Genomic DNA, 25,202 nt, shown 5'->3' with positions numbered 1-25,202 from the left:
TTTATTATTATGGAAATGAAATTTTTGCGTGTTTAACTATTCTTATAATTCTTGATCAATAAATAGTTTTCCTTTCTAACAGTTAAAGCAGGAATTCACTGTATTGCTAATATCATGAATAACAGTGTGGTTCCTAACCATATTGTGCTGATTTCATTGATAGATGTACTGAAACAGCAAACTATATTTAAGTCGTTTATTAATTGTGTAATTCTAAAGCATTTAATTTTAGCCTGAATTATTTATGATGGGGAAAGTTTTTATTGTAACCTATGTCAATTAGATGTGTATATCTTCTAGGAAGTATTTCTCAAGAAGTCTTTGATGTTTTTGGATACAAACTATGTTGTTCCTACTGGAAGTGGGTTTCCAATCAACTTGAATGCTGTCGGCACTGCTGCTGTTCATCTAAAAATGTCTGGTCAGCTCAATATTACTGATTTCAATTCTTCAGGTCATCTGGATTTAAAAGGAGAAATAAAACCAAGGTACGGCAAATCTCTTGTGTGGTGAAGAGAACAGTTTTGATCACACTTTTTATTTAACTATACTAACTGGTTTTGTCCATATTAGATCATTTTCAGCTCTAGATTTAGAATAAAGAGAAAAGAAAACTAGAACCATTAATTATTCCCAGTCATATAAGTTATTTGTAGTAACAGCTGACAGAGATACACATAATAAATGTGTCAGGCTGTCTAAATCACAAGAAGACACTTTCTACCATGAGCATCAGCAGGAAACTGTCAACAGCTCCACTGTTATATATGAAAGTACATCTCTGTTGGGTGTTGTCATCGTGATAAATGTTAGCTCCAAATCTCATACATTGTGATGTATGCATATGTGTTGTTAGTACATTTATTACAAAGGTTAAAATACGAATAAAATTATTTAAACATAAGAATTATAGTGGAGAGTGCTACTCACCACATAGTGGAGGCATTGAGCAACAGACAGGCACATTTAAAAGAAGATGATTGGCTATTATTCAGCTATTCTACAAAGTGACCAACTCACATGGCCACTTTCATCTTTGGACTCTGTAGCCATATGGGTGCAAGTTGTGCATGTATGAAAGTGTGTGTTTGCTTTTTTGCATCTGATGAACAACTTTGTTTGGTAGCAGAATAATATCCAACAGCCTACTTCTAAATGTGCCTGTCTGGCAATCAGCACCTCCTATAAATTGTTAGTAGCATTCTATCCTAATCTGGTTTGTTATAATGCATCCCAAATTTTATAATGTATGAACACAGCAATTTGAAAATGAGGCTATCATTTTATATTACAGTAATTCGGTTTCAGGACCATCTAAGATGTTTATTTTCACTAAAATGTTTATAAACAGCTTAATTTGCTTACAAAATAAGGATTTTAAAATTATAAAATCGTATGTAGAAAGTGAAGCAATACAAAATGTCAAAGCTTATGAGAAAATTAATGTTGGATCACGAGCATGAATGTAGCTTGATATCTTCACACAGGGGCAGAGTTCAAGTTTAACAGTTGTGTAATTATGGAGAGACTTCAAGGTACTATCTCAGTTGTCAACAGTGCCAGGGATAATTTTGACTGGAATATGCCCATACAACATTTTAGCACCTCCCAGGGAATTTTTTTAACTCACTGGAACAAGTTGGCACTGGAAATTTAATATGTAGTACACAACACTGTACTGCACTGTCCACTTATTCCTATATGCATTAACTAACGTGAAAATGTAAGTGTAAAATGTAAGTACTGAACTGAAAAAATGCCACTTGAAAGTCAGTGTCCTATGGATCACTGAAACAGCTCTAAGCTCCCAGCACTATTGTGCATTTAATCTATTTATTAAAGTTTTGGTTAGTTGCACACCATCATGGGCCACAGTGAAAGGATGGATTTTTCTAAATTCTGGCTACATTAACTTCTAGGGATCAACCATTCACTTGTTGCATTTTCTCAAATTATTCAGTAGAAAATTGCAATTACCAGTCAAAAATGCAGACAGGGATTTGCTGAATAAAGTTCACAACTCAAAGGAGTTTGTGTTTAAGGAAATTGTTAGATTTATTTTCCTTGTGACCTGTAGCAACTAGTGTAATCAACTACCAAGAATGAATGTTTCTCCTATGCAGAATGTAAGTAACCAGGCATTATCTCAACTACATCCTTACTCACTCTAAAGCCTTGAAAAATTACAAGTCCAGCTTGCTTCAGATTCAAATTAAAGTTTTCATATGCTAACAGGCAAAAATCAGAAGACTGTATCTACAATCTAGATCAGCAGTAAAATTTCAGAGTTCAGAATCATCCCCTACTGAATAAAATACTTGAAGTCAACAACTTGAAAATTTTACTAAATATTCACTGGTGACATACGTGAAATTTTCTAAGTCCACAATGCGACAGTATCTTTCAGTGTGTATCCGTGACACACTCAAAAATTTTCTAATTTACCAATATGACAATATTTTAAAGAATTCACTGGTGACACAGGCAAAAATTTTCTAAGTCCACAATGCAGCACTTAGAAAAATCTCAATACTTTCACAAAGCAATTGACTTGCCTTCTTTTCAACTCACATACAGACTGCTGGCAAATACAGCACAAATCAGACTGCGTGAGTTAACTGGTAGCCAGATATTTAAATTCTTGCATAGGTTACATGAGTCAAACGAGTATTATATATGAAATCCCTTCCAAATTTTACCAGCTTTTTAGTCCTGAAATTAGATTTTTAGTACACATACTGGTCTTCAAAAAAATTACACTTTTAAAATGAGAAACGTCACTTTTGGTGATATTATTGTTAATAAATATAAACAATTAATATGAAAACATTTATAATTTCCTAACTATTGTTTTTCTTTACTTCTGCTGCTACTTTTATAATATAAATTAATCTTGCGGTCAGATGTGCCAAGTTTTCAGCACAAAATACACATTCTGGCCTATAGTTACAAAATGTTGGTGCTTATCACTATTTTGGTTAATTCTCTAACAGGTCTCCATGAGACCTATCCATTGACACTTTGTTTATGAAAATGACGCAACTGTCACCAAGTTAAAAATTTTTAAAATTCATTTGGTTTATAAGTTGTTTAACACAGAATGACTTAAAAACTGTTCATCGCACTGAGGGTGCACTTATACTCTCATTCACACTATAATTTTCCCTTAATTTCTGTGCTTACTGGCTTTCCAGTATCTTACTGGGTTCACATTTTGTTTGAACATCCCTGATTTTCAGTCTTCCATAGGTTCCTTTAATCTGTCATGGTGGCCTTTTCCAACATTTTTTTCTACTCAACGACTTTTCAGCACTGGGAAATCTGGCCACATGCTTTCAGAGGGAGTTTTTGTCATCTGATAAGCATCAGAATTTGTCATACAGGGTGACTGCTCCAATAGCAGATGTCAAATATTGCAAACATGTACCATATTTTATGGAATATAAGACGCACTTTTGTCTTCAAAAGGTTGCCTCAAAAATTCAGGTGGGCCTCATACTCAAAACAAATAAAAAAAATTTTGAGTGTCTGATTTAAAATTCTCACCAGTCTTAAAAATGGCCATATATTTGATGCCTTGGAGAACCTATCTCTATCTGGCAACATTAGATTCAACTGGCAGTAGCAGCGCACTGATGAGATGAATATGAGGTACAGGGATTCATAAGCTTGCTAACATAGTCTCTCTCCTGCTCTACCATCTCAAACACAGAACAATGTCTAGCCTATGATGCATCATTGCAGTCTATGGTGCCAGTGAACTTGAATTGAAAGTGATTTGTGTTATTGGTAACAGTAGAATATTTTTGTTAGTAGGTAGTTTCATAACAAAAAAAAAAAAGGTATTCGTATGATGCGGGCTATTAATTGAAAGTAATAGCATACACAGAAGGACATGGAAACAGAGCAGCTGAGTGGCATTTTGATGCTCCACCAATAATGTTATTCATGTTCAGTGGGCTAGTAAAGAAGAACTTAAGAAAATGAGGAACACTAAGTATGCAAAAGGAGGACTGAATGCAAAATGGCCAAAACTAGAAGATGATCTATTGAAATGGATTCAAGGACACTGTCAAAATGACATTTGAATTAATACAAAAATGTTTGAAACACATGCTCTTAAGCTACTACTACAGTGGAACTTAAAAGACTTTAAGGGTTCTGTTGCTTGGTGCTACAGGTTTAGGAAGCATCATGGACTTAGCATGCAGGCCAGAACCAAAATATCTCAGAAATTTCCACAAGAGTATGAAGAGAAAGTATTGTTGTTTCTCCACCACATTATTATGCAATATTGAAAGCAAACTGATGTGGAACTAAGCGAAATCTGATGGTACTAAACTTAATCCAATGATCATTTTCAAGTGCAAAACAATGCCAAAACCTTCAGAAATACCACCAGGTGTTAATGTACATGACAAGGGTTGGATGGGCAAGGCTAGTCTGAAATTATGGATTAACAGAGTGTGGGAGGGAAGGGTAGGGCTTTATTCAAGAAGAGTTCCCTTCTTATGCTAGATCAGTTCAGTAGTCATTTGAAAGAGGTATTGAGACAGGGAAATACAGAGCTTGCTGTTATTCTGGGAGGACTTACTTTGCAACTGTAACCTCTTAATGTCTTGGTAAATGAACCATGTAAAGTGTATATGAGAGAGGAATGGAACAAATGGATGATGGATGAAATCCGACATGAATTCATGGCAAATGAAGCTTTAAAATGACCTGCAATCAAATATGTGTGTCATTATATAAAACAGTCATAGTCTAGAGTGAAAGAAGACATTACTGTTAAATCTTTCTCTTGATGGCAGTTACTGTTAAATCTTTCTCTTGATGGCAGTGAAGACCATCTTATGTATGAAGAGAACAACAATGAAGAAGAAGAAGAATGAGAAAGTTCAGATGATGGTATTCAGGGATTTTTAAAGGTTAGTTCAATTTCATAAACTAAGATTTTTTTAGCCCAATTTTGCAATCTAATAACAAAAATTGTAAAAATATTTTTCAATGGAGAAATAACACAGTCAACCAGTTGCAAGTAATTGTTTAATACATTTACCTAGGTTTTAACACTTCCAAGGATGTATTTATTAGAATGAAAATTTAAAAACCCTATAACATAGTACATTGAAAAATAAGTTTGACAGAAACCAAAATGAAGAATGTCATAACATAGAGAGGTTACTTAGGTAAAGTTACTTTGCAAGAAGGCAATAGCCAAAGTTTAGAGCAGATGTGCTCAAGTCAAAAATTAAAAACTTCCAGTCTTCAGTACATGTACCTGCAAGGAACATCAGACTGAACGGCCCAGTAGCTTACATTGCTGCTATGAAAACAAGACACAAGTTGCGCCACCTATCAGGCACAGACAGTGATATATGACTATTTGAGACATTATAAGCGAAATAATAGCATTAACCAACAGTTAATTATAATAAAAACCAGAATTAACTGTTGTTTTATTTGATTATATTTGTTATAATGTCTCAAATTGGCATATATCACTATGATTGACTTCATCCATTCCTGCTTGACAATAGCAGCTCAGGTGGAAATTCCACAGTTTCACCTATCAGGCTTCTGCTTTCTTATTTAGCATCACTTCACATGGTTGGAACCCTGTTGCCTTATTTTTAATGCTATTCATCACATCCTTGAATGAGGCAATGTGTTCAGCCCATGATGTACGCTTTTGATAGCAATATGTTTGGCATAATCTTTTGAGCTTGTGCGTGTAGTATTCAGCTGGGTTATTTGCCTGGTTGTAAACTTACTTTATGCCTGCTTGCTGCATAATCCTTCCACCGCATGGAAATAAATTGTGAACTGTTATCTGAAAACAGTGCCGTCCAGCTTCCTGAGTTTCTTGAAATAATCCATCTCCAATTATGATACCAAAGTTTTACTAGTAGCTCTTTTAATTCTGTACAGTTCTTCATAAGGCCTCCTGGCCAATGATGCCATATGATCATTTCGATTTTTTCCCACACCCTGAGGTTGAATGTTTTGTGTCTCCCCTTGACTGGTAATTGTATTGTGCTTAACTCATTGGCACCTGTCACATGCACCCAGCTGTTTCCTAACTCTACAATCCATATTATTGAATGAGACATAGTCTTGTAACACCCCCAAGCATTTATGTGTGCCATGGTGATCATGGCCCAAATGTATGTAATTTATGACGGACTGCACGTTTTCCTCAGTCCAACACAGTCACCACTCTTCTTCGTCTATGTTTTTTCTATGAAATAGTACCCCCTTGCAAATTTTCAAAATTTATCAAGTTTCTCTTACTCCTCTGTTGTAAACCTGCTCTTCAGTATGTTTAGATTAGGATCAGTATTCTGTATCTGTCTTATGTCGTTGCATATACCTCTAATATTTTTCTCTTCACCTACCTCCTTTGCGTACATCATTATGAATTCAGTACGTTCCTCCTCCTCTGGATATATTTTGCAAAACTGTCCGAATCACTGGCCTCACAGTTGCTTTCATCTTTCTCCATCCACTCTGTATTTTATTCATCCTCACTCACACCCATATACTATTCATCTATATAAATCAAGAAATTCTTGAATTCATCATCTTCATCCCTTTTTCCACTATGTCAGTTATAGATTACTGTAGTTTTATTACTCCCCATCCTATCTTTTCTCACCATGAACACATACTCTCCCCTTAATACATCAAGTTCTCTATCTCCATCAAATATTTCTGTAAGGGCACATTGTGTGCATTATCCTTCTCACTTCACTTCCATAACTAATTAATGTAATCACATTTGCTAAATGCCCAATCATCTGGTGCCCACTTCCGGATCCACATGTCCATGTCTACCCAATCAAAATTATGCTCCCTTTTATCCTCCCATGGTTCTAAAAATAAAGGCGGCCACCCAACCTTATTCACACAGATGTCAACAGCGTTTATTTCATTAGGCTCCATTGAATTGGATACAGCTTCTACAACAAAGATATTATTTGCAGCTGCATCCTGCAAATCACAGTCACTTTCCCCATGACCTTTAGAGACAAGTCCCACTGCCTGCTCATAAAAATCATTTGATGGAAGAATCCCTGCCTGCTTAAAATACTCTCATCTATATCACTGGAGTGGGTACTCTTAGGTAAACCTCAATTCACAGAAACACTCTGTGCAGACACTGTGGCCTCTATCATCCCCAAAACTACCACATTCAGGGACTATGGCCTCAACAGTAACAACAATAGCATCCACTGAAGCTGATTCAACTGTACCCAAATCAATATTATTACTGTTGTCATTTACACACTCACTTTGAACATCACAACACACATTCATCCTCTGAGGTTGTACATCTGATCCTGATTCATTCAATACAGAGGCCATACCAATACTATTTTCTTCAATACTTACTGCACTACCAGGGCATTGATTCCACAAATTCTTTCTCCTCTTACCTCTTTCTCCTGCTGTGGTTATTATTATTCCTGAAACACTTTCTGGTGTTCTGCCTGTAATTATTATCCCATCTCTTGGTCCAATTTCTTGCATTTTTCTTATTCCAAAGTGGACTTCATTTGGAACAATTACTAGTTTTCTGAACTCCACCCCTGTTGTTCTCTATTATTCTGCTCTCCTCTCCTAGTTCCATTGTCTTACATTGGCCTTGGTTCAATTCTGTTATCATTTTCCCAGGAACCCCTTTGATACCTATTCTCATTGCCATACCTTCCCCTGTTTCATCCGCAACTTTCTTCCATATTCCTCTGTCTATTGTACACTATGTGATCAAAAGTATCTGGACCCTCCCCCCCCCCCCCCCAAAAAAAAAAAAATGTTTTTCATATTAGGTGCATTGTGCTGCCACCTACCGCCAGGCACTCCATTTCAGTGACCTCAGTAGTCATTAGACATCATGGGAGAGCAGAATGAGATGCCCTGCGGAACTCATGGACTTTGAACGTGGTCAGGTGATTGGGTGTCACTTGTGTCATATGTCTGTACATGAGATTTCCACTCTCCTAAACATCCCTAGGTCCACAGTTCTGATGTGATAGTGAAGTGGAAACGTGAAGGGACACCTACAGCACAAAAGCATTCAGGCCGACCTCATCTGTTGACTGACAGAGACCACCGACAGTTGAAGAGGGTCATAATGTGTAATAGGCAGACATCTATTCAGGAATTGCAAACTGCATCAGGATCCACTGCAAATACTATGACATTTAGGCGGGAGGTGAGAAAACTTGGATTCCATGGTCGAGCAGCTGCTCATAAGCCACATATCATGCCAATAAATGCCAAATGATACCTCCCTTGGTGTAAGGAGCATAAACATTGTACAATAGAACAGTGGGAAAATGTTGTGTGGAATGATGAATCATGGTACAAAATGTGGTGATCCGATTTCAGGGTGTGGGTATGGCTAATGCCTGATGAATGTCATCTGCCAGCGTGTGTAGTGCCAACAGTAAAATTCGGGGGTGGAGGTGTTACGGTGCGGTTGTGTTTTTCATGGAGGGGGCTTGCGTCTCTTGTTATTTTGCATGGCACTATTACAGCACAGACCTACAATGATGTTGTGAGCACCTTCGTGCTTCCAACTGTTGAAGAGCAATTTGGGGATAGCGATTGCATCTTTCAACACGATCGAGCACCTGTTCATAATTCACAGCCTGTATCATAGTTGTTACATGACAATAACTTCCCTGTAATGGACTGGTATTGCACAGAGTCCTGAGCTGAATCCTATAGAACACCTTTGGTATGTTTTTTAACGCTGATTTCTTGCCAGGCCTCTCTGACTAACATCAATACCTCTCCCCTGTGCAACACTCCATGAAGAATGGGCTGCCATTCCCCAAGAAAACTTCCAACACCTGACTGAACATGTGCCTGTGAGAGTGGCAGCTGTCATCAAGGCTAAGGGTGGGCCAACACCATATTGAATTGTAGCATTACCGATGAAGGGCACCATGAACTTGTAAGTCATTTTCAGCCAGGTGTCCAGATACGTTTGATCACAAAGTGTAATTCTGCTGGCTATTTCTCCAGTTCTTGTTACTCCTATTATCATACTGTTCCCTCTTACTGCTTACATGATCATTTCCCTTGTAAATTGCTTTGCGGGACAGTGCCTGATTCATCCGTCCAATAAAACCTAGAAAATTTTCAATAGAATGGGTTGGACAATGTATCAACCCACTGAAAAGTTTCTGGCAATCTCATCCTAAAAGTATAAATCTCAGTGGGTAGACACAATGGTCTGTCTAAATGTGCCAACTTTCTTAACTCTTCCTGGAAAAATTATTTCATGGTATATCCCCCCCCCCCCCCTCCCCACCCAGTATATTGGACCATTCAGAAAATCATTTTGCAACCTACTTTGCTTTCCTTGCCTCCAATGCATATTCAAAAACAATTTTTCAAATGCTTCAACTGAAACAAACTGATCAGTCCTTTGATTTGCCCATGTTTGAGCAGAAACTTTTAACAACCTCCTCACAAATTTAACCATACATTGGTCAGACATACCAGGCATAAAACAATCTTCGCAAGCTGCAACAGAATCTACAGCATGGTATTTACTCTCACCTGAAAAAGTCTTATCACTGGGTATCTGCATACAGGCCACCACCTCTACACAATTCTATGTTAGTGAAAGTGTTGTTTACTTTGTTAATTTCAATATTGTTCTCAGCAGCCATCTGTTCCATATCTTTCCCAAATCGCCTGCTGTGCTTTCCAGTGTTCTGCCTCTTTCCCAAATTGCCTGCTGTGCTTTCCAGTTTACCTATCAGCATCATCTTGGTCTCATCACAGCTGGCCACAATCTTCTTATACACATTAACTAGAGCCTGTCTTCATTCCTAGCAGCACACACCTGTCTCACTGAGTCACTCCCACCCTTCAACTCGACCTCAACACTGCCAATTCTTGTTAGCAGGTGATGTTTCACTGCCCCAAATTTTCCCATTACATCCTAAAAGTTTTTGTCTCAGTCAGCCATTATTTCATTTTTAATCCACTCATTCAATTTACTAAACTTCCAATTTTTTATTGACTGAAAGTTTTAGACTTACAGTTTTGCTGTCCAAATTCCCCCTAGAGCTTTCTAGACCAGCTTAATTTTGGTTTTTAAGCTCTCCACCTGAATCAACAAAATATTAAGCATTTCTTCCTTGGTCATTTCCAGTAATTCTTGTTTTTGTGGACTCTGAGGCTCATTCCCACTCCCCATTAAATCACAATTACTGGGTGACTGCTTTATCTTGTGCTCCAAGAGCAAGAGAGCTGAAATTAAAAGCAACAATTAATGTGCCTGCTGTGAAACTTAACTTTCTTGCTAGCTGTGCCTCTGCTGACACTGGTGACAGCTGCTGCTGCAGTGAGGTGTATGTAGAACTGCTGTAGACTGCTTCCCACCAAGTGATAGCTGAGCTGCTTAGTCACATGATGGGGTGCAGTGCTATGCTGACTCTCGGTTATTGAAGCTGTGATCCCCAGTGGAGTGACAGGTGTAGCTCATACTCAGGCTGCTGTTGCTGCTGCTGCGGTGTTCCCCATAGATCATAGTACTGTTTTCACTAGCAACCCTACTCTGCTTTCTGGATCCCAGCATGAACAGTCCCAGATGAGCCCCCATATGCGATTGTAATGCACTGTCCACTAATTCCTATATGCACTAGCTAACTTGAAAATGTAAACGTAAAATTGAAATACTTACCTCAACAAATGTACTTGAAATTCAATGTCCAATGGATCATTGAAACACCTCTGAGGCCCTATCACTACTATGCAAATTATCTATTTATTAAAGTTTTAGTTATTAGCACACATTAATGGGTCACAGTGAAAGGATGGATTTTTCTAAAGTCTGCTTGCATTAACTTCTAGGGACCAACCATTCACTCTTTGCATTTGCCCAAATTATGCAATGGAAAATTGCAATTACCAGTCAGAAATGCAGGAAGGGATTTGTGTAATGAAGTTTAAAACTCACAGGGGTCTGAGTTGCATGAATTTGTTAGAATTATTTTCCTTATGATCTGCAGCAACAAGTTTAATCAACTTCCAAGGGTGAATGTTTATCCTATGTGAGAATGTTAATAACTAGGCAGTATCTCAACTAGGTCCTCACTCACTCCAAATCCTCAAAAAAATTTAAGTCCAGGTTGCTTCAGATTAAAGTTAAAGACTTCAGATACTAACTAGCAAAAACCACAAGTCCAAATATATACTCTAGATCAGTAGTAAAATTTCAGAGTTCACAGCTTGAAAATGTTACTAAATGTTCACTGGTGACATGCATGAAAGTTATGTAAGTCCATTATGAAACAATATTTCATGGTGACACACTCAAAAATTTTCTAAGTGCCCAGTGTGACAATATTCCTACATGTTCACTGGCAACAAGTGCAGAAGGTTCCCAACGTGGCACTTAGAAAAATCGCAGTACTTTCACAAAGTGACTGACTCACCACCCATCCAACTCACACAGAGACATACATACATACATTATTCCATGTTCCATAGATCATGAATACTACTTCATATCTAAGACAGCTCACAAATACTGCCCAAACTTGCCAGGCTGAGCCAGGGTGCCAGCTGGGTATTTATATTCTAGAAAATGAGTCAAATTAAGTATTTTTGCTTGCTGATCATGTCAAAATATAAATCTATTGTTATATACAAGTATTATTTATGAAATCACTTCCAAATTTTAACAGCTTCTCAGTGCTGAAATTAGATTTTTAGTACATAAACTGGTTTTTCACATAAATCACACTTTCAACATGAAAAACATTTGTTTTAGTGATATTATTGTTAATAAATATAAACAATTAATTGTGAATCTATCTCTAATTTCATAACTATAGTTATTCTTGAACGCTGCTGCTACTTTTATGATATAAATTAATCTTATGGCTAAATTTGCCAACTTTTTAGATGGAATGTACATTCAAGCCTAATTTGGTTTAATTCTCTGATAGATCTCCATGGGCTCTACCCATTGACACTCTGTTTATGAAATTTGGTGTAGTTGTCACTGAGTTACAATTTTTTAAAATTCTTACAGTTTACAAGTTGTTTAACATAGAATAGATTAAAAACTATTCATTGCACTGAGGGGACACTTATATCCTTCTACTTGCTATGATTTTCCCTTTATTTTTGTTGTAGTGGCTTTCCAGTATCTTACTGGGTCCACATTTTATTAGAACATATCTGATTATCAGTCTTTAACAAGTTCTTTTAGTCTGTCCTGGCATGCATCAGTGCAAGAGGACATGCTACTGCATATTAGAGGTATTGGTGTGTATAGCAATCAGTACCACCACCTCTGAAGGCCTCACTGTATGATGGTACAACATGCAATGTGTGGTTTTCATGAGCAATAAAAAGGGGCAGAAAAGATGTTTGTGTTGATCTCTATTCCAGTTTTCTGTGCAGGTTCCGGAACTTGCAGAACCAAGGTGATGAAAAACTTTTTTGATGTGTGCATTACTACATAATATTTTACTATAAAGTCAATAATTTCTTACTGACTTACATTACATCCTAGAAAATGTAATACTCTCCTTTATGTGGGTATTATTTTACAATATAAGAGCTAATGGTTTATGTCATCTAATAGAATGTAAGAAATTGCGAGACTGTCATAGTTACCTCTTATATGTCATGTTTCAGTGTTGCTATTGATGTTGTTGGTACCATGGGTCTGGATGCTTACTATGGAAAGACTGGTATAAAGCTGAAAACAAATTTGTACTCATCTTCTGCTGTGGAGGGTCAGTTGAAAGTCAGAGGAACTAAATTAGTAAGCCTCTCATTTAGCTTGCCAAAGCAGAAATTTGAAATCATCAAGGCCCAGTAAGTATATTTGTTTGACCCTACCTGTTCTTAGTTCTGTCCTCTCGTATTAAATGTGTGTGGTGTGTGTGTGTGTGTGTGTGTGTGTGTGTGTGTGTGTAATTTTTACCTATGAATAATTATGTAATTTAATGAGTTCTGTGAGATAACTTAAGATACAATTTCAGTCATCAGTCTTCTGACTGGCTTGATGTGGCCCACCACAGATTCCCTCCTGTCCTAAACTCTTTTATCTCAGAGTGGCATTACTAGTCCATATTCTCTACTATTTATATATGTTTTCCAATTTCTGTCTTCCTCTACTCTTTTTACCCTCCGCAGCTCTCTCTTGTACCATGGGAATTATTCCCTGATGTCTTATCACATGTCCTATTATCCTGTCCACTCATTTTGTAAGCATTTTGCATGCATTCCTTCCTTCCCTTACCTTTTCAGTGGGCCTCACTGATATTAATTAGTGAATGGAAGGTAGCACATGTGATACATCTTAGTTAACAATAATGTTTTACTAAAACTACTATGCTTCTTAACTATTTATTTCAAATTATGATTACTAGCCCAAGAAAAAATTAATAGCCTTTTATAATACAGAAACATGATGGCAAATTGATCTGTCTAGTCAGTCACCACAGTTCATGCTTTGAGACTCATTTGTTAATTTTTAAATGCTGTGATAGCACATAGAGCAACAAGATAAGTATTTTTGTAGCAACTGATGACATGTATAGTCATGATATAAGTGGTGTACACTATACTGAGGAAGCCTGTATGTTCCTCAGCAAAGTGAAAAATATGGTTACGCACTTTACAGTGAAAGTTACTAACAACCAGCTTCTCAAAATACCTATATCTATAAGTATATTCCACAAGCCATCATATGATATGTGACAGAGAGTCCTTCTGGTACTACTGTAATTTCCCCATGTTCCTGCTCCATGGTCAGCTAGAAGAATGACATTTGGGAGCTTGCAGTTACGTAAATTTTGTGAGACATATGCTGGAAGAAGAAATATGTTACCTGACTCTTCATGAAATGTGCACTCTTAGAGTTTTAACTGTAAATGTAAAAAGAGGCTGTTATTAATGTCCAGTAGCTCAGACAGAAAGAGGACTGGTTGTGGACATTTGGTATAGAACTGAGTGGAGGGCCTGAATCAGAGACGCAAATGGTTCTCTGACCATGAAGGTGGCAGAATCCTCGATTCGTGCCATAGAGTGATGGGGTTTTGGGTTCCACTTAATAGTTCAGGTGTCCACTATATGTACAAGGTGGCTACACGGCTAGCAGGGACTGTTCGGGATGGCCCAGGTGGCATTTTAGGTCAGAGGGTCTTGGGGAAAGTGCACAAAGGGGCTTCAGTTTCAAAGGGTGCAGGAAGAATACAGACAGAGGTAGACATAGCAACAATCAATATTGTAGTTGCAAACTGTAGTAACAGTGTTGGGAAAGATCCAGAGCTCCAAGTGCTAATAGGGAGCACTGAAGCTCAAATCGTTATAGATACTGAAAGCTGGCCAAAGCTGGAGATAAGTTCAGCCAAAATTTTTACAAAGGACCTAATGGAGTTCAAAAAGGATAAATTAAATACAATTGTTGTTGGTGTCTTTGTTGCTGTTAGAAGTAATTTACCTTATAGTGAACTGGAAGTAGATATTTCTTTTGAGTTAGTATGGTTAAAGGTTACACGTGACAACTGGAATAAGTTAATAATTGGCTCCTTTTATCAACACCCCCCCCCCCTCCCCTCACTCACATGATTCATATATCCAGACTGATGCAAAAAATGAAAATTTGTACCAAGGCCGGAATTCAATACCGTAATTACTCGAATCTAAGCCACACTCTAATCTAAGCCACACCTGAAAAATGAGACTTGAAATCAAGGAAAAAAAATTCCCGAATCTAAGCCGCACCTGAAATTTGAGGCTCAAAATTCAAGGAGAAGGAAAAGTTTTAGACCACACCTCCAAATCGAAACAAAGTTGGTCCATTGTAATATGAGACACAATTTAGGTCAAATGAATGACAATACAGCTACAGTAGTTTGGTTCGAGTTGTAAGCTTAGCAGTTAAGCTTTACCAGGTAGGCATTTCTATGCGTCAGGTGCTCCACCCATATTTATACGGCTACCCTTTCTTTTTTCACGTGCTTCGTCTGGTTTGAAGTGATTGCTTATTTTCTTTGATCTGATAAGTGCCATTCTCTTTGTTATAGGTTTTTACATCACTCTAAGCTGAAAATGCATTATTGTACTGTGTCATGCATTGTTTGTCGCATTCTGATAATGAGTGTTTACGGCCTGTCGCCGCTCGCTGCATGACTTGCTTTTGTGCACGCTACCGCCACTTACAATTAAAAGAAAAGAGACGAATCATCTCATTAGCGAAACAATGGCAAGAGACTGCTATTTGTTGTTACTTACACTGCTGCCTTTCTTTGATAATGATAAACAAGAACCAAATAATAGACTGCGTATTATAGAATATGTTCTAAATGAGAGTTTATCGAAAATTTTTCTCCGTTTGAAAATCTTTGCAGACGCTTCTTCAGTACATTCCATTCTGCACAGAAATTAAGGTCATCTTAGATTTGAAAATCTAGTCAGTTGTCGTGCTTCATTTCTGGCTGTATCACTATTTGGCATAAGAATAATATGTATATAAACATGACATGATATGTATATTCTTCCGTGTTTGCTGTTGTCTCACTCTTAGTTTCGTAGTTTATTAGGCAGACAGAATTTAAATGAGATAGCAGCAAACACGAAAGAATACATTGCAAAATGTTTACATTCATATTATTCTTGTGGTGAAGAGAATATTGCATGTGATTCACGATTCATTCCTTCCTATTAGCAACCATCTCTTGTCACAGGTACGAAAAAATTCAGAATGTAGAGTTAGCCATATTGACAGACAAACATCCCAAACAGACTTGCAGTCAGATTTTCATAGTACATTGAAAGGCTGCTACATTCGAAGATGAACAATACAGAATTTGTATTTACTTCATTGGATAATGTATGAAAAGCAGTGGTCTAAACTCGGGGGCGGAGAAAAAAGCTCGTCTTCCATATTTTTTAAAATTTATTTACTGACGCAGAGGTTATGGCGCCAGTATTTATCTTTGTGCCTGCAAAGCATGCCTGTGTAGTGCTACATATATTTGATGGCAGATGTTAATTGTGGTGGCACCTACCAACATTTTTCAGAACTTCCGCTTACTTTGCACTTGATTCTAAGCCGCAGGCAGTTTTTTGGATTACAAAAACCGGAAAAAAAGTGCGGCTTAGATTCAAGTAAATATGGTACCCATTCTGTTACTCAATAGACAGATGTGCTAACCACTATGCCACCCTGGCATGGTGGTTTTGCACAACTGCATGTACTACCCCAGCATGTTTCCCTCCACAGTCCAAATACCCCTTCACACCTCAGCCCTCTTGGCATTCCCCCTAAACATGAACAGTGTTGCAGAGGCTTTCCAACTGTATTGGAACAGCAGCTGAGCATCTAATGAAACATCTATGGTGTATACATGCAGATTGAAGTGACTAATCGAAATTTGTATCAAGGCCATGATTTGAACCTGGGTCTCTTCTTCACAAAGCAGATATGCTAGCCACTATGCCATCCTGGCACAGTGGCTTTGCACAACTGCATAGCCTATCCTAGCATGCCTCAATTCAAGTGAGGTGGGAGAGGAGAAGTGCTAGGGTAATCCATGCAGTTGTACGAAGCCACTGTGCTTTGGTGGCATAGTGGTTAGTGCATCTGCCTATTAAGCAGGAAACCCAGGATTGAATCTCAGCCTTGGTATAAATTTTCATTTCTCACTTCAGTCTGCATATTTACGTAATATATGTTTGGGGCTTGAAATGGTCTGTGGAACCATGTAGTTTAATTTGATTAAAGCACCTATGCCTGGGTTTTAGGGAGGAACCCCATTTTGATTGATGCTGTAGTGCTATTCCAATGCAGTTGGAGAGCCCCTGCAATGCTGTTAAAGTTTAAGGGGAACTCCAAGTGGGGAGGGGCATGAATGATAATTTGGGTTGAGGTGGGAGACATACTAGGGTAGTTCTGCATTCGTGCAAAGACACTGTGCCATGGTGGCATAGTGGTTAGCACATCTGCCTATTGAGCAGGAGACCCAGGTGTGAATCGCAGCCTTGGTACAAATTTTCATTTGTCACTTAAGTCTGCGTGTATAAATCATAGATGCTTGAGACTTGAAAGAGTCTCCAGAATCATATAGTTTAATATGATTCAGTTTGTGAACATTTCAAATAAAACTTGAGTCTCATCACAAACAGGTACCCCACTCCTACAGTCTTCAATCTACTCTCACCGTGTTGGCGAAAATACGTATTCAAAGCCAGTGGTAGGCATAAAACATTGTCAGAAACTGTAAAACTGCACTAAATGCTTTCTACAAAAATTATTTTGAGCAATTTTTCAGGAGCCCACTCAAACTGTACCTGGTTGTCAAGACATGTCTGATCTCTTACTAACAAAGAGTCTTGAGCAAATAGGGAGCATCAAGGTGGATACAAGGATTAGTGACCTCAAGGTCATTGTAGTGAGATTGACTACTGCAACATCCAAACCTATCAAAATTAAATGCAAAATATATCTATTTAAAAAAGCACACAAAAATTTGTTTGGCACCTTCCTAAGAGTCAGCCTCCAATTGTTCCCAACTAACTAAATAAGTGTAGACTAGATTCGGATTAAATTCACTGTAGAAACAGTATCTGAGGCAACTGAGTGATTTATACTGAATAAATTAATAAATGATGGTACTGACCTCTGTCATACACAAAAGAGATCATAACAGTGTAGCAGAAGCAGTGAAAAAAGCATACTGAGTTTGAAAGAACACAAAATCTCTGAAATTGGCAATGTTTTACTGAAGCTCAATACTCAGTGCAGACTTCAATGTGAGGTGCTTTTAATAGCTTCCACAGTGAAACTCTGCCTTAAAATCTGACAAGATATCCAAAGAAATTCTGGGCATCCATAAAGTACACCAGTGGCATGACACAATCAGTGCATTCACTGTGTGATAGTGATGGTAGTATTACTGATGATAATGTCACTAAAGCTAACTTAGGTTTATGAAATTCCTTCACCAAAAAATAAATATTGCAGAATTTGAATCAAGAACACCTGCCAGCATGAGTAACTTAGAAGTAGATATCCTCAGTGTAACGAAGCACCTTAAATCACTTAACAAGACAGATCTTTAAGTGCAGATAGCATACTACTTAGGTCCATTTCAGAGTATGCTGATATAGTAGTCCCATTACATAGTAATTATATACAACCACTTGTTCAACACAAGATCCATACCAAAAGACTGGAAAGTTGCTCAGGTCATACCAATACTATAAAAAAAAAGGAAGTAAAAGAAATCTGATGAATTACTGACCTGTATCACTGATGTCAATTTGCAGAATGATTATGGAACGTATACTGTGTATGAAAATTATGAGTTACCTTGAAGAAAACTGTCTATTGAAACTTAGTCAGAACAGATTCAGAAAATATTGTACTTGTGAAACACAGCTAGCTGTTTATTCACACAAAGCAGTGAGTGCTATCAACAGGAGATCTCCAATTGATTCCATGTTTTTAGATTTCCAGAAGGCTTTTGACCCTGTACTTCACAAGAGACTTCTGATCAAACTGCATGCCTATGGAGTGTCACTTCAGTTGTCCGACTGGATTCATGATTACCTGTCAGGAAGGTCAGAGTACGTTATAATGAACAGAAAATCATCGATTAAAGCAGAAGTGATAATCAGCATTCCCCAAGGAAGTGTTATAGGCCCTCTGCTGTTCCCAATACATATGATAGGAGATAATCTGTGTAGCCCTCTTGTTTGCAGATGATACTGTCATTTGCCATGTAAGAAAGTCATTAGAAAGTCAAAACCAATTGCAAAATGACTTAGACATGATATCTGTCTGGTGCAAAAAGTTGCAATTGTCTCTCAGTAAGAAAAAATGTAAGGTCATCCATACGAGTACAAAAAGAAATCCATTACATTTCGGTTACATGATAAATCACACAATTTAAATGCTGTCAGTTTGACTATATATCCTTGAACCACAGTTACACACAACTTAAATTGCAATGATAACATAGATGATGTTGTGTGGAAGGCAAACCAAAGACTACATTTTATTGGGAGAATGCTTAGAAGGTGCATCAGGTCTACTAAAGAGACTGCCTACACTACACTTGCCCATCCTCTTTGAGAGTATTGCTATGCTGTATGGGATCCTCATGAGATAGATTTGATGAAGGACACTGAAAAAGTTCAAAGGAGGGAGATCATTTTATACTACCACAAAATAGGGGAGAGGGTGTAACATATGATAAGCAAGTTGGGTTGGTAATCATTAAAACAAAGGCATTTTTCATTGCAGTGAGATCTTTTCATGAAATTTCACTCACCAACTTTCTCCTCTGAATGTTAAAAATATTCTGTTGTTGCCGACCTACATAGAGAGAAATGATCATCATAATAAAGTAAGAGAAATAGGAGATCATACAAAAAGAATTGAGTGTTCATTTTTCCCATGCACTGTTAGAGAGTGGAATGGCAGGGAAGTATTCTGAAGGTGGTCCGGAGAACCCTCTGTCAGACACTTAAGTGTGAATTGCAGAGTAGTTACGTAGATGTAAATGTAGATGAAGAAACAAGACATTTCTTTTATAATGTTACTGGATTAGTTATAAAGTAGTCCGGCTAATAAAAGAAAAAATCTCACCTTATTACAGTAAGCTAATCACAGATAACATTCACAAAACTGCTGATAATATAGCTAAGTAAGAGTACTGTGATCTGTGAACAATGGCTGTCAGTAATGAATGTTTTATAAAGTTTTTACAAAAAAGAGAAAAAAAATATTTTTACTTGTAGGAAGTCTATATTTTAGCATGGGTATATTTGTCCTTATATCTTTACTTCTAAAGATAAAAATCAGACAACTTAAATTTCAAACAGAATAGTGTCAGCCTTTTGTTGATGTCAGATAATGCATAACACAACTATATGTTTTTGTTTGTACTGTTACATGGAACTTTAAGGCAAATTCAGTTTGTGTTAGTATTATTTATTATCCCTAAATGTTCTTGTGAAACAAATACACAGAACAGTACAATCCTGTCCCATAATTTTATGCTGAGTTATGTTTCATTTGTTGGCTTCTTGTAAGTGGTGCATAATACCATAACAAGGGCATTTTTCGTATATGATATTTATCTATCCATCAAAAATATTTTTTATTTGACTTTGATTTGAACCACCAATATTATATTTATCAAATAACTGTGCATCCATGTTTGACAATAACTCACAAAAATTCAGTGCCATTAAAATCCAAGATTCATTCATTTAGTGATTTTGTCTGCATGTAGGTCTGAATTGCTGGTGATGAAACATGGTGCAGAGGAGCAGCAGGGTGGAATTGAGGAAGACAGAATACAAGAAAAAGTCTGCACTTGGCCTTCTGTAGATGAGACACTAGGTTTAATGGTTTGTGCTGATTATCAGTTCCCCAATACAAGCTTCAGAACTGATGTAGCTGCATTTATCTTGAACGGCCCAACAAAGTTTCAAATTTTTCTGAAAAAAGCAGATCCAACTGCAAAGAAATATCTAATGGAGTATAAATGGGATTCTAGTGAAGTAAGTGCCTTTTTATATTTTTTATATTAACAGGGTGTGCTGAAAAGTACTGCCTGTGGATTTTATGTGAAAACTCTTAAGGATTTTTAAATAAAACACATGTTATTAACATTCTGCATCTCTATTATTCATGTCTACATATTTATTTCTCAACATAATTACGTTGGTGGCAAAGATATTTCTCCCAGTGGGAGACCATTATGTTGATACCATCACTGTAGGATGTTCGACTTCATTGACAGAGCCACAATGTTACCTCTGCTTGCATCGCTTCATCATTATCAAAGTGAAGTCCTCAAAGCAGTTGTTTCAGTTTTGAAAACAAATGGAAATCAGATTTGGCCAAGTTGGAATTGTGTGGAGTATAATCGAGACAGTGATCACAAAGCATCAGATTTTTACAGATGTTGCAGCATTCATGTGTTGTCTGGTACTGTCATACTGAAGGAGAGGGTGCTCCATGTGTGGACGAACTCCTCAAATTCAAAACTCAATTGCAGCATGTTGTTTGTCACACAGTGACAGAGTTAGATTCCACACTGATGTGTTACACACTAAAATTTGGAGCTCTCTAGCAGTTGAGGGCTGCAAATGTGTAGAAATGAAGAATAAAGATGTAGACTGTTAAGAATATTAGTTTCATTTGAAAAGCCTTAAGAGTTTTCACATTAGAAATTCAGGAGCATTACTTTTCATCACACCCACATACTTTTAACTCAGGATTTACAATTTTTCTTTAATGTCAAAATACTACTCTGATATACAGAGCAAGACATGGAAACAAATCAATGCACGAGTCTAATATTTATTTTCAAAAATAATTAAGAATGATGTTCATAGGTCTGAGTTATTGAACAAGAAAGTTAATTACAATTAGACTCTATGACTGTGCAATACACACATTTTTCATCATGATAATTTACACACTGACGCAGAAAAATGGGAAACAGAAATGAGAAGGCTGCAGGTCATGCAGACTGCATCAATATAACGTGTGCTAATAAGAGGTACTGGAGTCTCTGAATAGCAGTTAAAGGAGGGTGATAGAAGACTAACAATCTTTTCCTCACCATGAAAATAAGAGCTGTGCACATACACCCACTGTCTCCAGAAGTGACCTGCATGGCTTCCTATTGTTTCTACAACAAGGCTGATGCTGTGTGACAAGTATGACCAATAGTGTTACAAGAAGCACATCGGTGGTGCCACTGTACTGCTTCATACTACTTGAACCATTTGGAGTATGATGGGAAATCGTGGAAATGCTGGGATGTCAAATCTGGACATTGTGATTGTCCCCATTGATAGACAGATGATATGATTGTATCCCATGATTTGATATTTGGAGCAGCATACATCATTTCTACTGATACAACAATTTTGAGAATGTCTCTAAGTGATGAAATGTCTAGATTGAGGGCTTGAGCATGTAACGTCACTTGTGCCACACCAAGCTGCAGCACATAAAATGTTAACATTGACTTAAACGTTGACCCTGGTGGTCTGTTGTACATAAGTCTGACATTATTGTCCCTTATTGTAAAGAATCAAAAACAACTGGACATCCTTCTGTCAAAATACTGTGGTGACATCTTCACAATTTCCTTTCCTTATGGCAGAATGACAAAGACTCCCATCAAAGAAAAACCCTCTAGCTGTAGTCAGAAGAATTCCAGCCCCAGTAGACCAGGAAATAACCATGAAAACCACTCCTCAGTGACACTGTCAAATGCCAAGAATGGAACAAGGGTTCAAGGTGTTAGTGATGGAAATATAGTCAACAGTGCATTTTATTATAGAAGTATTTGGACAAGGGGTAGCTGCCACTGAATTTATTGAAGATATTGCATCTGTTATGGCAGAAATGGAGGTGGTGAAAATGATGATGATGAAAAGTCTTTGTGGTTGAACAACAGTAAGGTCTTAGGACTGCCACAAAAATGCAATGAGACACTGCAGAGGTAGGTAGTAAAATTAATAAAATGAGAACTGGAAATAAAAATTTAATGGAAGTCCTGAAAACTTGCACACATGCTCTCACACACAAAAACAACAAAACTCACATTGTCTGATCTAACACACAGTAAAAAGGGAAAAAAATTGTCGATATGAAAGAAGCCATAAAAAAGGAATAAGAAAGAATAAAAAATGATGAGCCAGCCAATCTGCAGCACACTAAAATCTCCAGCCTAAACGCTTAGGTCAGAGCCCAAACACACCACCAAATTTTAAAAGTTTGACCACACCTGTCTCATTGCCTGATAAACTAGAGGGTTGATCCCTCTTAAATTCTGCCTGCTCTTCACAAATTAAAATCCACTGAGTTAAAGTGTGGCATACACTGATATGCACACCACAGGTATCAAAAAGTTGGGGGTCTTCTTGCTGCCGGCCGAAGTGGCCGTGTGGTTAAAGGCGCTGCAGTCTGGAACCGCAAGACCGCTACGGTCGCAGGTTCGGATCCTGCCTCGGGCATGGATGTTTGTGATGTCCTTAGGTTAGTTAGGTTTAACTAGTTCTAAGTTCTAGGGGACTAATGACCTCAGCAGTTGAGTCCCATAGTGCTCAGATCCATTTGAACCATTTGTCTTCTTGCTGGAGCAAAAGTCCATGTGTTAGAGGACAGTGCCCATTTTGAAGGCAGGTCAGGGCTACCTCATCTCACCAGAACAAACATCATGAGAATCGCCACACCTGAACAGCTGACTCCACCAACTATGGCTTATTGTCCATCACTGCCAGCCACTCTTGCTCCTGCAATGTATGGTATGTGACCAACCAGTGAAATGACTGCCTTTAGGGGAACCATCCATTCTAAAATGTTATGTTCCCTGCAATCCACCTTGGCAGCATTGTCAGCCTGTTCATTCCCCAAAATTCCAACATGTCGTTGTACCCAGCAGAATGACACATTCTTCCCCCATTACTGTAGGAAACACAGTTGACCATTTATAATGTGGACTGTTTTTTTCTGCTTGGTACCTATGCTGCCAGGGCTGTAGAACACTAAGGGAGTCAAAGCAGATGAGAAATTGTTTGCCCTGAAGATGCCTCATCAACTCCATTGCCACCAGGAGTGCATGGAGCACTGCAGAAAAGATAGTGTAGGAATGGGGAAAGCAAATCCTGAAGACATGGTTGGGGAATATGACTGAACATTGAAGGGAGCCATCTGTGTTCACAACTGTAAAACTGTGATGTCTATTTAAAATGTTAGAAAACAGAAACTTAAATGTAGAATTGACAAGACAGTCATTCTTAAAATTCATCAATTCTAAGATAATTCTGGGCTTCTGTAGGAGCCAAGGGGGAAATCTTCTCCAGCTTTGGTGTAAAATGTTAAGACCAGCCACACCCATCTCTAAAAGGCAATCCTTCACACAAATCCCAAAGGGCCTAGTTGGTTGGTGTTGATTATGAAAGAAACTTTCCGTTGTAGTCAGAGCAACTGAATGATACGAGGTTCTGTATGGTGTGGATAGTGTTTTAGTAGCCTGCATTCCATGAGATGTTGCAGAAGTAGTTGGTGTTGTTGCAGATGCCTTTGCTTTATTGGTTCTGATGCTCTATGACTTTTAGAATGCTTTGTTGTGTAATGGAGGGGAATCACTCATATCTTCATTATGAAACAAATAACATTTTCGTGGTGTTCCAAATTCTTCATCATCAATTTCTTTTATTGTCCTAAATCAGAGAAACACAGTTTTGGAATAAGCTACAATGATGTCAAATTTGGTCAGCATATTACTGACACGGGGGAAATATCATGGGGGGGGGGGGGGAGGGGGGGAGTGGGAATTAATAATAATAATAATAATTTGACCAATAGATGGCAATGTAAGCACCATAATATGCACACCACCAGACACACAGCACACTGCTGTTCCTCAGTTTCCATCTCAAATGCCCAAATTATTGTCTCCATGAAGAATCGTGTGCTGCTGGGACAGCTCTTTTACGAGAATGATGGCTGTGCACCAGTAGCCCTGCATAAGTTTCGGATACTCAACGGTATGGAAAAAGGTGTTGTTCTGATGTCTGCTGAGGGTATGGGGAAATTGATTACAAAATTCAAAAACACAGGTACTTATGAATTGCAGTGTGGCAGAGGGATGAACATAGTTGATCTGATGTCTGTCAAAGATATGTCCTCAGCATTGCAGGAGGGGTCAACTGGTGGTGTGCAAACATGCATTGCATGGCGAATTGCCAAATGTTTGCCATGCCCATGAGCACTCTGAATAAAATCCCATGAAACATCCTGCACTGCTGTCTGTACAAAATTACTCATTTGCAGGAGTTGCTTCCTGCTGACATGCTAGCAAGGCAAATGTTTACCAGGTTGGTTGATTTGAGGGAAGGGACCAAACAGCAAGGCCATCGGTCCCAGCAGATTAGGGAAGGATGAGGAAGGAAGTTGGCCATGCCCTTTCAAAGGAACAATCCCAGTGTTAGCCTGAAGTAATTTAGGGAAATCATGGAAAACTTAAATCAGGATGGGGTGCGGGTTTCAATCATTGTCCCCCTGAATGCGAGTCCAGTTTGCTAACTGCTAGAGTTTCTTGATCACCTGGAAGTGGACACTGAAGAGTCATGGAAGAAGATTCTGTTGACAGATGAAACCTATTTCCATCCCCAAA

The 25,202-nt window shown here is 37.9% G+C and overlaps 1 protein-coding gene across 1 annotated transcript in view; it reads left to right on the top strand.

Annotated features, from left to right (window-relative positions):
- LOC124722172 overlaps nucleotides 1–25,202 on the top strand; it is an 830,020-nt gene that overhangs the window by 281,283 nt on the left and 523,535 nt on the right. The window contains exons 18-20 of the mRNA XM_047247373.1: nucleotides 301–488; nucleotides 12,676–12,858; nucleotides 20,292–20,562. Of these exons, the coding sequence (XP_047103329.1) occupies nucleotides 301–488; nucleotides 12,676–12,858; nucleotides 20,292–20,562 (642 nt within the window). The remainder of the gene's footprint in view (nucleotides 1–300; nucleotides 489–12,675; nucleotides 12,859–20,291; nucleotides 20,563–25,202) is intronic.

This window comes from Schistocerca piceifrons, chromosome X, assembly GCF_021461385.2.
Source record: "Schistocerca piceifrons isolate TAMUIC-IGC-003096 chromosome X, iqSchPice1.1, whole genome shotgun sequence".
NCBI classification, from domain to species: domain Eukaryota; kingdom Metazoa; phylum Arthropoda; class Insecta; order Orthoptera; family Acrididae; genus Schistocerca; species Schistocerca piceifrons.
The sequence above is the reverse complement of the archived record's forward strand: the minus strand, read 5'-3'. Positions and strand labels throughout refer to the sequence as shown.